General features: G+C 48.1%; 1 protein-coding gene across 1 annotated transcript in view; it reads left to right on the top strand.

Annotated features, from left to right (window-relative positions):
- The window catches only part of XYLT1 (xylosyltransferase 1), a 347,744-nt gene that overhangs the window by 254,778 nt on the left and 79,283 nt on the right, over positions 1 to 13,683 (top strand). Inside the window, exons 4-5 of the mRNA XM_086376949.1 lie at positions 3,246 to 3,418; positions 4,550 to 4,752. Coding sequence (XP_086233075.1) covers positions 3,246 to 3,418; positions 4,550 to 4,752 — 376 coding nt within the window. The remainder of the gene's footprint in view (positions 1 to 3,245; positions 3,419 to 4,549; positions 4,753 to 13,683) is intronic.

Below are 13,683 nucleotides of genomic sequence, written 5' to 3'. Positions count from 1 at the left end.
ATAGACTAAGTTAATATTGCGTGGATCAGAAAGTTGATCATTAGATGGTTGGAAGAGTGCATGCAGGGATGGTTTGCTTGGATGATGGGTGAGTTGATGCATGCATGGATGGATGGATGGATGGATGGTTTTTTGAGGGGATGATAGGCACTGAATGTTTTGCTAGGTGGATAGTTAACTGGTTTGTTGGATGAGTGGTTGAATTTGAATGGATGGATGAATGAATGGATGGATGGATGGTTGAATTAAAAGATGTCACCTTATTGGCTACCTAGAGTCCACCTCCCACATGACACAGGAATCCTCTCTGCAATACTTCTGACAGTCTTCAAGTGCATGCCTATCTACCTGCAATAACTAATTTACAGGCTATTTCATTAAGCAGAATTGTTCTTAATATTTATAAATTCTGGGCGTGGTAATGTAGTATATATTACTGGTTAAGGGCATAAGCTTTGGAAACAGACCTGGGTTTGAATCTCAGCTTAATTAAAGCAGTGGGACCTTGAACAAATAAATCCCTTGGCCTCTCTAAGCTGTGGTTTCCTCATTTGCAAATCAGAGATAATGGCCCTACCTCGCAGGGTTGTTATGAGGATTAAATGAAATAATTAATGGTAAGGACTGCTCAATGCTCAAGAAGAGGTAATTGTTACAGTACTAAAATGTATCCTCCTGTAACTTTTGTTTTCACTAAAAACCAGCTATGTGCCAGATATTGTTAATAATGTGTATTCAGTGACAAATATTCTTAAATAGTCCCTCATCTTTTGGAGTTTAGTTCTAGTTGGGGATCCAGACAATAAAAAATATATATGTAATTCCAGACAGTGTTAAATGCAATGCAGAAAATTGAAATAGGTCGAGATAAAAGACAGTGATGTGGTTGGTGGCCTGATTGTGACCTGTGAACTAGTGGCAAGAAGAAGTACACAAAGATCTAGGGAGAGGGTGTCCCCGGGGGCAGGAATGGCCATGGAAAGGTTCTGAGGCAAAGACAGGCTTGCTTAAGGAAAAGACAAAAGGTCAGGGGTCAAGGTCAATGGTGGGGGAGTCAGGGTGCAGGGATCTGCAGTCCTAACTGCGGGAGGCAGGGCTACGGGCTGTGGAGTCTGTACCACGTGATGAGGACACAGCCCACGCTCATCTCATCCCCATCCCGTCCTCTGGGACAACACAGAAGGACTGCACTTATGTGGTGGCCATTCAGCTTCCCAGTGACAGCCGACAGGCTCCCCGTCTCCTGACCTCCAGGCTGAACAGTCCGAGTTCTCAGCTTTCCCAGTTGGTATTCAGAGACACCTGCAGCTGCTGTGTGCTGAGTCCCATAAACCTAAAACCTGTAAGAAATCAGGTTAGATCCAAAGGAAATTCGGCTCAGGAAAGCCAGGAGATTTCTGGTTGGGATTATAATGAACTGAACCAGTAAGCCATGTTTCTCCCTGAAACCTTGCCCCTGGGGCATTTACAAGGGAAAGAAGGATAAAAGGCATCTTTGAGGCTGCTTCCAGGATAAAGGGGGCTTCCCCAATGGCTCAGTAGTAAAGAATTTGCCTGCAATGCAAGAGACACAGGTTCCATCCCTGAGTGGCGAAGATCCCTTGGAGAAGGGCATGGCAACCCACTCCAGTATTCTTGTCTGGAGAAACCCATGGACAGAGGAGCCCGGTGGGCTGCAGTCCATTGGATAGCAAAGAGTTGGACACGACTGAAGCGACTGAGCACACACACACCAGGATAAAAGACGTCTGGAACCACTTATCTAGGAGCATCTGGTGTAGGATCTGGGCTTTTAAAGAAAGATAAGCAATGACGGTGGCTGATCTCCTCCCAGGCTGATCTGGGAGCTCAAGTGGGGTCACGAGGGTCTATTCCTCCCCCTCACTCAGCAGTGTTTTCCCTTTCCTCTCCATGGGGGGATAAAATGGCTCTTAGGATCTTCAAGTTTCATGGACTTTGAGGCTCTTATCTAGTTCCAACAACAGTCTGGAATTCTGTCTTCTTGGCTAAATAGCTTAGTTAACTCTGAACCTTACCTATTGTGTCCTGACTGGCCAAGCCTAAGTCCTGTGACCACCCCTGAAACTGATACTAGATAGAGACCCTCTCCTTCCACACAGAGAATGGGGGAGGTTGACGCCCTTCAAAATATTGGGTGATAAATTTCTCATTAGGCACGATGGATAAGTTCCAGAGATCTGCCATGCAACATTGTGCTTATGAGAGTCAATTCCCTAGTAGGTTGATAAGAAATCTGGGGTCCCCGAGGAGGAGAAAGGAGTCTGGGCTCTCAAGGAGAGAGAAGTGTCTGAGGCTCTCAAGGAAGAGAAAAAGGACAATTTTTTTTTTTTTCTACATTGCTTTGTCTTAGTCAATATAACAGTGTTTCTTGCTTGAGGACACGTTTCTCAACCTTCTGACTAATCTTGTTCTCTTAAAACTTGTATACTGTGGGAGTGGGTCTGGTAAGACCCTTCTATTGTTAGTTCTAATCTTGTTAATTTCAGATGTATGTTGTGGGAGTGGGTCTGATGAAACTATATAAGGCCTTGCTAAGACCAGTGAGAGGGGCACTCTCCGTCCCCCTTCTGATGTCTGTGTCAGAAGCTTTCTCTGTCCTTTGTTCGCTTTAATAAAACTCTGCTGCACAAAAGCTCTTGAGTGATCAAGCCTGGTCCCTGGTCCCGAAGCTAAATTTTCTTTGGAGATCACAAATCTGACACTGTTCACCATAAGCTATTACTTATCATCCACACTGCCATCCTGAACACTTAAAAATGTGTTAAGGGGGTAGCTCTCAGGTTATCTGTTCTTTCCACAATTTAAAAACAAAACAAAATAGATGCTGTTCGGAGGAGAAATGAGAATGGATTCTGGACAAACAAAGACAGCACGTATATCTTAACATTTTCCAAATTGAAATTAACTGCTCCTTCCTCTGTGGTTCAGAAATGTACCTCTTACGTGGCTCATCTCCTCTGGCTTTAATATGTGTACACGTGTCTCCGTCAGTGCTGTTTGGCTCCCTGGGGATGGAAACCATGTCTTTAGCTCCTCTGGGGCCCCCACTCCTGTTTACCAGGACAGAGTAAGGGTCCAGGACTTGCTTGGTTACGTTGAAACCAGTTTCAGGGACCAAAATGACCACTGTGCCCCTCAAATAGTCCCGGGAAGAAGCATCAGAGAAACACCCCCTGAGGACAGCCAAACTCACCCCACCTCTGTGATCTCCCTGGTTTTCCCAGGCAAAGCCAACAAGAACGTTCAGTGGGACGAGGATTCAGTGGAGTACATGCTGGCCAACCCGGTCAGAATCGCCTTCGTCCTGGTGGTCCACGGCCGCGCCTCCCGGCAGCTGCAGCGCATGTTCAAGGCCATCTACCACAAGGACCACTTTTACTACATCCACGTGGACAAGGTGAGGCCCGCCCTCTGATTGCCCCCTGCTGGCACTTCTCTGGGGGTGTGTCTGCCCCTCCCTTCCAGGGGAGCCTTGCAGGCTGAGCAGCTGCCTCCCCCAGACCATCTGGCCTTGAAGTGCTGTGTAGGTGTGTTGTGTGTGTGTGTGTGTGTGTGTGTGTGCACATGCATGGGTGTCAGTTTCAAAGCTCCAAACTGTGACTTTAGACTCCCTTCAATGACAATGAACATTGTCAGTCATACCTCTTTTGCTCATGGTCCTGCCCAATGCAATGCCTGCCACGCTATAAGGATAGCTAACCCAGGGGTGGGCCCACTTTTCCCATCAAGGGCCAGAGGGCAAGTATTTCAGGCTTTGCGGGCTATACACTCTGTCACAGCTAATCAGCTCTGGCATTGTAGCCTGAAAGCAGCCATAAAAACATACACAAATGAATGTGTGTGACTGTTTCAATAAAACTTTATTTACCAAAAAACAAAAAATCATGGAGCCAGCTTGTTGACCCCTGAGCATCTTGTTCCAGAGGTTTCTGTTGGTCTGCTGATGTGACATGATTGTGTCTTTGGTCAAGAAGACAAAAGGGATGCCTATTCAGAAGTCTGATTCTAGCAGGCCTGCCAGAGGGTAGTGGAGAAAGTCTACCTTTCAAAATACTCATCAGGTTTAAATGCAAGTGTTAGTCACTCTGTCATATCCAACTCTTTGTGTCCCCATGGACTTTAGCCTGCCAGACTCCTCTCTGTCCATGGAATTCTCCAGGCAAGAATGCTGGAGTGGGTTGCCATTCTCTTCTCCAGGGGATCTTCCTGAACCAGGGATGCAATCATATTAGATGAAACCATATTACTTAGCTTGTTATCCTCAGACCATATGTATCACCAGCCTATACCTGGGGAACCAGTAATACAGAGGCAGGACCAGGGAATCTGCATCTCAAATTGCTAAAGTAATACTTTAAAAATAATGAAGTTTGTGTAACGATGCAGAAAGACACCCCAGGTCTGAATCAGTTACTTGGCAAAGTTCAGAAGCCCTGTCACCTAGAAGGGAAGGGACAGAGAGGGGGTAAGGGGCAGGGCTGGGGTGTTTTCCACGCTGCTGAATGTCACCCTTCCTCTCCTGTGAAAGCGCTCCAATTACCTGCATCGCCAAGTGCTTCAGTTCGCCAGGCAGTACAGCAACGTCCGTGTCACGCCCTGGAGGATGGCCACCATCTGGGGGGGAGCCAGCCTCCTGTCCACATACCTGCAGAGCATGCGGGACCTCCTGGAGATGACCGACTGGCCCTGGGACTTCTTCATCAACCTCAGCGCAGCTGACTACCCCATCAGGTAAGGCGGCCCTGGCCAGCCTGCTTTGAGGTCCTGCTTCCCCTGTCATATCTGGGAAGCCAGAGGCAGAAGCAGCCTGCCTCCTGTCTGGAGAAGCCTTCCTGCCTCAGAGATGCTTACTCACTGTCTCTGTAAGGTCTCTCTACATGAGGGCCACGTTGTGCCTGAGAATCATGTGAGCATTCACTCATTCATTCATTCAACAGAGATTTCTTGAGTACATGGTTTTCCCAGCTCTTTTTGAGAACATACTTCAAAGGCTGAAACCCCTGGCCATGAGGTACTTCCATTCAAATGGGGGAAACAGACAACATGCAAACTAAGTATTTAAAATGGTACATCAGAAAAATAAGGCAGAGAGCAGCAGGAGCAGGTTGGAGGCGGAACTGTAATGAGAGTGGCCAGGAACATCCTTCCGGAGAAGAAAGGAAGATGGTGATGGAGTGAGCTGCCCAGACAGGGAAAATGGTCCAGCAGAGAGCAGCACAGGTGCTGAGCCCCGAGGGTGCCTGATGTGTTCCAGGAACAGCGGGGCTCAGTGTGGCTGGAAGAGAGGGTGAAGTCCTAAGAAACTGAAGCCAGAGAGAAAACTGAGGTGAGATCATGGAGGGTCTAGAATTTGTCCATTAGTCAAAGGAAGATGGGAACCGCACGCCGTGTTTGGAGCAGAGGAAGGTCAAGGTCTGACTTAGGTGTTAAACTGAAAAGGACAATGTGGAAGAAGGGAGCGGGGTGTGACAGCCTGGGCAGAATCAGACAGGCGTCTCTGGGCTGTTGGAATCCCATGGGTGGGTTTGTTTGGCTCCTATCCAATTTTAACACATGAATTGATTGCCCACATTCTACGGCTGGTAGATTTCAACTGAAACTGCAGATCTCTAGTTTCTCCTGAGGTCTCCCCAGGGCCTGTAGGCTACTTAGCCACAATTATGAGTGGGTGGTGGAGCAACCAGCAGCCCTGGGCGGTGAGAAATTCAGATGCCACTCTGTCCCTTTGCACAAACATTGATCTACTCTTTAAAAGAGGTGTAAGCAAAGAAAACCCCTGGAGATCTCTTTAAACGGAGGAAAAAAGGCAACAAAGTGAACTATATTTCCTATCAAGAAAGCAGCTCTCTGCTTGACTGTGTCTTCCATCTCGCTTATTGAAAAGCCAAAAAGGAGAAGTGGACGGGGTGAAGGAAAGGGCCTTCCTTTCTCTGAAGGAGTCTTATAAAAGGTGTTTTATCAAGGCAATTCTCAAACATGCACAAGAATACAAGACTAGTAAATGACGCCTGCATCACCCAGTTTCAACTATAATCAATTCATCTGTATCCATACCAATAAAGACCTTGACCCTCTTCCACCAGCCCTGGTGAAGCATTTCTAAGAGGTCATATAATTGTATCTGTAAATATTTCAGTGTGTGCATGTGTGCTCAGTTGGTCAGTGATGCCCAGCTCTTTGCGACCCTATGGACTATAGCCTGCCAGACTCCTCTGTCCTTTGGACCCTTCAGGGAAGAATACTGGAGTGGGTTGCCATTTCCTTCTCCAGGGAATCTTCCCAACTCAGGGATCGAACCCACGTCTCCTGCAACTCCTGCATCGGCAGGTGGGTTCTTTACCACTGAGCCACCTGGGAAGCCCCAAATATTTCAGTAAACATATCTAAAAGATAAAGTCTGTCTTGGAATTTAATGTCAATATGATTGCATGATGCTAAGTCACTTCAGTGGTGTCCAGTTCTGTAACACTATGGACTATAGCCCACCAGCTCCTCTGTGGTCCATGGGGATTCTTCAGGCAAGAATACTGCAGTGGGTTGCCATGTCCTCCTCCAGGGGATCTTCCCAACCCAGGGATCGATCCCACATCTGTTCTGTCTCCTGCATTGGCAAGTGGGTTCTTTACCACTCGTGCCACCTGGGAAGCCCATCTATATGACCTGGGGCTAGATCATTCTCTGCCATGAGGCTTCCCTGCTCACTCCTGGTATTTGGAAGCACCCCTGGCCTCTACCCATTAGATGCCAGTAGTGGTTCCTGTTTCCAACCACTTGTGGCAACCACAAATATCTCCAGGTGCTGTGTTTCTGGAGGAGCAAAACTGCCTCCAGCTGAGAACTCTCCAGTTCCTGAGAGAGAGAACAGCCTGGACTTGGGTCAGAGATGAACTACTTGCCTTTGAGAAATTTAAACATGCCTGGAACCTAATAAACAAAACGAGGAGGAGAGATGAGTATAGGGAAGTACAAGGCAAGGGTGAGCTGGAGCCTTCTCCCTCTCCCTTCCAAAGAAGCAGTGTGTTCAGAAATACCCCAGAATGCCGAGTACAGCTGCTGGCGTGGCAGACGCTCCCTTCAAAGGTCAAGATTCCCACTCCCCCGGCTCCAGACCTCCCATGGAGGCCTCAGAAGTCATGTCAGCCTCAGTCAGGAGGTGACACTTGACCGGGACCTCTCAAGGGAAGGGGGGCCAGCCTATGACCTTTCCCAGAATTGTATCAAGCCTCAACGCTGCCCCCTATAGGCCCTGTGTTGATTTGCAAGTTGCAGTTGTAACAGCAGTCACTTAGCCAGGTCAGCTGGGCCAGGAGATCAGCATTCCTAGCATTTCAGTATCCAAGAAGATGAGTGCTCAGACTCCCATATGATGGCTTAAGGCTAGACTCTGAGTTCTGCCACCTCACTCGCAGGTGACCCTTGGCAAGTAAACACAACTTCTGTGAAATCAGATTGTAGTCATGGAACCTAGAGAGTTTGGGCACTTAGCTCAGTACCTATCAGCTCTGAATCCTCAAGCTGGATCCAAGGCTGAGCCTCCTGATCTCTGAGAAAGGTCCAGAAATCCTTTCTCAGACCATGTGCCCCACCCATTTGGGGGTTCGGAGAAGGGAGTCATCCTGTTTTTAGTTTTGATGCTCCGGTTGTCTAGCCGGGCCTGTCGACCTGTCTCTCCTCCACCTCCCACGGCCCTCATTTCCGTGTCCACCCCGCTGCCAGTTCTTCCACCCACTCGCGTTGCCAGCATCATGGCTGGAGGCACTTCACGCGTCAGGCACTGCTGGTTCCTCTTGCTGTTGTTTTCGTGAAGTCGCCCCACACAAAAACATATGAATTTTGCAGATGAATGGTTTTATCCTGGGCAACTCTGATAGGCTTTCACTTCCCATCTGCCACTCCATCTGTAGCTTCCAAAACCACGACTTTTCCCCTCCCAGGAAGGATGAGCAAACTTAGGAGCCTTCTAGAAGGGGCGGGAGTGCCCAAGTCAGAAGCTTCTATGAGACTCTGAAAACCTGGGTGGATATCCAAGGGCAGTGTTCACCCATCCTGGCTGCTCTGAGCTGTCTGTGATTTGACATCGCCTGTCCAGGTGAGCTGTCTGGCTCTAACTGCCAGCCAGATTCACTGGTCTCTACTGGCCAGTAGCCTCCATGAGACCCTGGATGCAGACAGCCTGGCTGCAGATTCTGCCACCACCGATGGCCCATTTGAATTGGCACATGTTGCCTCAGCTTTCTGCATCTGAGTGTATGCACCTAAAAGGGACCCAGTATTGGGACCTATTTCATAGGGCAGTTAGGAGGATTAGAGGAAACATTGCAAGTCAAGGCCTTAACACAGCGCCTGACACAGAAAGTGCTCCCAAAATGCAGGCAGTAGTTATCATAGTTGTATAACAGTGCTGGTCCCACAGGCTGGACTTCATCATCAACTGAGTTGCTTTCCTTTTTCCCTTCACTCATGAAAAGAGCAGAAAAATAGTTCTTGAACTCACATCCCTTTCAAAAGTGGGAAATGCAAAGTGAGACTCAAAGACTGAATGTTTCAAGAGAATCAGGCGAGAACCAACTCGTCTGTGAACAGAAAGACGTTCTTGTGTTTGGAATATGCAACCGAAGTTATGTTTAAAGAATCTAGGCCTTCCCACTTCACTGCTGACATGACCGCCTGGCCCACGTAAGCTCTGGTTGGAGCTTTTTATGCATCCAGTGTGTGAATGAAAATGGATATTTCCAACCATCGAAACCCTGCTAGGTTTGGAATCATCAAAGAACATGATGCTTTTATTCAATATACTCTGTTTACTGAGTGAGGCTGGAAACTGCACTGGCATTCTTCAGTCAGATGGATCACAGACAGGGATGAAACCAAAAGCATTGTGCAGTTGGTTTGCGAGGTTTGGGCCAGTGGTAACAGACCCCACACCGTCTGTTACTGGGCCCTGTGTCCTGGAGCAAACCAGACGCAAAGGCTGAAAGTGTCCATGGCCCCTCCAGGGCTCACATTCTGTCTGTGGTGTGTGTGTGTGTGTGCATATTGTGTGTGTGCAAGCATCAAGCAAAACCCAGAATCTACTAATTCTGCCTCTTAGGGATTCACAGCAACAAGGTCTAACCCAATGGGGCCCACCATGTGGACATTTAAGCCACCCTTAACCATTGACCCAAACCTCTCTCTTGAGATACCACCAGGGACTCAGGGCAGGAGCACAAGAGCTTTTCTGCAGCTTCTCAGCCAGAAAGACCAGCTCAAACAGAGAGGAAGCAGGTGTCTGGGCTTCTCTGCAACATCCCCAAGATCAGTGTCTCCATGGCACTGATCAAGCAGGACGAATGCCCAGATCCAGCAGATGTTTCCTGTGTGCCTACTGTGTGTCAGGCCCTCTACCAGGGCCTTTAACGTGTGTGCTGTTTTATCCTCATCCCTTAAACCATAGCTTCTGGTGTGTAAGAATGTTTAAAGAGGTTAGTATTAGAACTTCTGGTGAATTTTGCAGGGAAGTTAACCCCTTGATAATACCCAGGCACAGAGTCTAGTCACCCTGGGATCTGCCAAAGGACTGTGCATCTGTGCGTAGTCAGTCCCCTACTTTTCATTCCTCTAGTCAGGCCACTGATTCTCGAGTGGGTCAAGGAATTCCTGTTGTGAATAGCAAATCATAACCACAGCAAAATGCACTTACAGCACCTAGGACATCCCTGGCATGGTTTTTTTTTAAGTGCTGTCCATAGTCCTGACATGGTCCTCCACACATACTTTGGGGAGGCCATTTTTCAGATGAAAAAACTGAGGCACAGAGATATTGAGGAACTTGACCACAAGGATACAGCCAGTGGTCTCTTTTTTCTTTTTTTAAAAATTGAGGTTAAATTCCCTTAACACTAAATGAACCATTTTGAAGGGTTCTATCCAGTGGCATTTAGTACATGCCCAATGTCATGGGCTTTCCCCGTGGTGCTAATGACAAAGAATCCTCTTGCCAATGTGGGAGATGCAGGTTCAATCCCTGGGTCAGGAAGATCCCCTAGGGAAGGAAATGGCAACCCATTTCAGTGTTCTTGCCTGGAAAATCCCATGGAGGGAGGAGTCTGGAGGGCTACAGTCCATGGAGGTACAAAGAGCTGGACATGACTGAGCACACACACACAGTGTTGTGCAACCAGAACCTTTCTCTAGTTGCAAAACACGTTCATTACCCCAAGAGGAAACCCTGCCCCTCCCCATTCACATCCCACCATGAGCCCCTGTCAATCACTAATCTGTCTCTATGGATTTGCCTACTTTGGATGTTTCGTATGTATGGAATCATACAGTGTGTGATGTTTTGTGGTTGGCTTCTTTCACTTAGGATAACATGTTCATGCTTTACCCACACTGTAGCCTATGCCAGTGCTTCATCCTTTTTATGGCTGTCTACTATTCCATTGTGTGGCTGTGCCATAATTTGTTTACCCACTTATCAGGTGGTAGAAACAGGATTCTTAAGAGCTCCTTGAAAGCTCCATCTCTTGGCCAGCTTGGCTTGTGCTGTACAACCTAAGGTGAGGACCTCATCTGGTTTAAGAAGATGCAACTCCATCACGTGGGCCTCTGCACAGCATTGATACTAGGGCTTTTACTGCCTGAGCTCTGATGATGCCAGGGTCAGGGTAGGGGTGCTGATCTGTGCACCCTCGTCCACAGAAGCCTGGTGATCTTCCCCGTTCAGCCTGGCAGTCCTCCGCCTGGTTCCATTAGAGAAGTTTCCAGTGATTCTGGCTGGTTGAGACAGATTTGGGGTTGAAGATGGAAAGATGAAGGCTTAGGGACAGAGGTCTCAGTTTCCCTTTTTCCCTCCTTCCTTCTTTCACCATCCAAGCCCCTCTGAAAGCAACCCAAGGGTGTCTTGGGGAGGAAAGAGCTCAGGCTTGCCTGAGAGGCCAGCTGAAAATGGTCCCACAGGTAAGATCAGAAGATGGGGCTTCTCTGACTTCACTCATTCATGCAGCAGATACTTACTGACCACCTACTATGTGCCAGACACTATGCTGGCTACTGGGTATTCAAAGGGAAAGAGAAATATGGTCAGTCTCTGCCCTCATCCTAGTGGTTTGAATCACCTGGGTTTGAATCCCAGCTCTTCTGTTTACTAGCTATGTGAACATGGACTTGAGAATATCACTTAATGTCTCCGGGCCTCAGCTGCCTCATCTGTAGAATGGGTACAACAACAACACCGCTGCATATGGTTGCTTAGAGAGAGAAATGAATTAATGTATGGACCATGCTTAGCACCCAGCGGGCATTGTCTGTGCAACAGCCCTCGTTATTGATAGAGGGAGTGGGAAACTAACCAGAAAGATCACACGAGTGAACATGTGATCACAAAGTGAGGCAAGCATTCTGAAAGGAAGGGCAGATGAAAGAGCATTCAGCAAGTGAAGCTCATCTGCATGTTGGGGTGACCTCTCTGAGGAGGCAGCACGTGAACTGAGGTGTGTGAGAGGGGTAGGGCTTAGCTAGCAGTGTGTTCCAGGTAAGGGGATGGCATAAGCAAAGGCCCAGGTGTCAGAGGACCCCTGACAGGCTTGAGGAGTTAAAAGAAGGCTGATGTGGCTGAAACACAACCAGCCAGAATGCCTTACCACCAAGGAGGATGGTCCAGCCAGGTCCTGTAGGGATTTCTGATCCCTTGTCCGGTGGTTGAATCCTTAGCCCAGGAGCTGTGCAGTTTTAATGAGAAGCTCCTGGAGAAGGGAATGGCAACCCATTCCAGTATCCTTGCCTGGAGAATTCCATGGACAGAGGAGCCTGACAGGCTACAGTTCATGGGCTCGCAGAGTCAGACACAACTGAGCGACTAACACTTCAAAGCTTCAGCGTTATTTGCAATGTGGAGAGATCACTTTGGCTGCTGTGAGATAACAGTGGTGAGGGGACTGGGCCGGTGGGGGAGGCCTGTGAGGAAGGAGGTGATTGCTGCTGCTGCCGTTGCTGGTGTAGAACCACATTCAGGGAACCCTCCTCCCAAACCTCAGCCAGAGGCAGGGGTCTCAGAAGCCATCGTGAGCTTCCTGAATCCAAGCAGTGTCTTAGCCTTTTAGACACAGAGCCAGGCAGCTGCTCGTGTAGGGCCCAGGCCCCCCATCTGCACAAAACAGCCTCGTTCTCAGGAGACCTGCGGAGCATAGCTGGCACAAAGGATCCAAAACGGGGCCTGAGGCCAGAGTTTTAGAAGAGGACTGACCTTGAGATAGGAGGGGACAGCTAAGGACTGTGAAAGAAAGTGCTAGAGACTCCTCTTTGTTCTTTCGGCTTTAACTGTGATAAAATGTGCATAACTTAAAACCTACCATCTTAACCGTTTTTAAGTGGTTAAGCACATTCACACTATTAGACCACCAAGCTCCAGAACTCTTTTCATTTTCAAAACTGAAACTCCATACCCGTTAAACAACTCCCCATCTCCCCTTCCCCAGGCCCTGGCAACCAGCATTCTATTTTCTGTTTCTATGAATTTCACCACTTTAGGGACCTCCTGGAAGTGGAATTAGACAGTATTTTTCTTTTTGTGACTGGTTAATTTCACTTAGCAGAATGCCCTCAAGGTTCATTGACGTCATAGCAGGTGTCACAATTCCCTTCCTTTCTGGGAAAGAATAAATCTCCCTTGTCTGGAGAGACTACGTTTTGCTTGTCCACTCATCCATCACTGATGGACACTTGGGTGGCTTCTACCTTATAGCTGTGGTAAATAATGCTGCTGAGAACATGGGTGAATGAACATCTCATCATCTCCCTGTTTTCCGTTCTTTTAGTTATGCCCAGAAGTAGAATTACTGATCATATGGTAATTCTATTTTTAGTTTTTGAGGAACCTCCATACTGTTTTTCATAGCGACTACCAATTTACACCACCAGCAGTGCTCAGGGTTCTGATTTCCCTATCTCCTTGCTCACGTATATTTCTTTTTGATAGTAGTGCAAGGTGTTTCTTATTCTTTTTAAGGAGCATAAATTCCCAAAAACAAGGGCCCTGGAACCCTTGGAAGTTTTGAGTAGCAGACATAGCTCTCAGTAGACCCATGAGGTTAGCTCCAGGAAATTGTCTCCCTATAGGATCATGGCCCTCAAATGATTGTTCTAGAACTGCTTCCCAATCCACATCAGCTCCCCCTTCCAATTCCCCATCCTCTGAATAGGACCACCTGTTCACCAGCAGCTGGAAATCTGTGTGGCCTCCGTCTCACTGTTCCAAGGAGGCCTGCGTATTCTCATTCTCACCCTGACACTGTTCCCATGTCCATTCTCACCTGTGATTCCTCCATCTCAGCCCAAGTCAGACCATCATTGCTTTACACCTGGATCTTCAGAGTCCCCCAAGAAGACATAGTCTGAGCCAGACTCTGGAAATGAGCTACAGCCTCTCCAGGGCCATAGGGAAAGGCCAGAAGCCACCACCCTCTCTGGGAGCAGCTTACAAAATATAATCATCGATTCAAACAGGTGTGCAGTTCACTTCCTGGCTGGGTGCTGAGCCAGGCTGAATGCTAGGGAGTGGGAGATGCGGCAGAGGAACGGATCTGCTCGTTCACTGAGGGCATTTACAGCCTATGAGAGAAATGGAGGCATGTTGATCGAATAATGTCAGGGTGCCGTGATGGGAGACAAGGAGGAGGCCCC

The sequence above is a fragment of the Bos grunniens genome, chromosome 25 (assembly GCF_055505025.1).
Source record: "Bos grunniens cultivar Pamir isolate PY7600 chromosome 25, Bosgru_T2T1.0, whole genome shotgun sequence".
In the NCBI taxonomy this organism is placed as follows: domain Eukaryota; kingdom Metazoa; phylum Chordata; class Mammalia; order Artiodactyla; family Bovidae; genus Bos; species Bos grunniens.
Note: the sequence above shows the minus strand (reverse complement) of the source record. Positions and strands in the feature narration are given on the sequence as shown.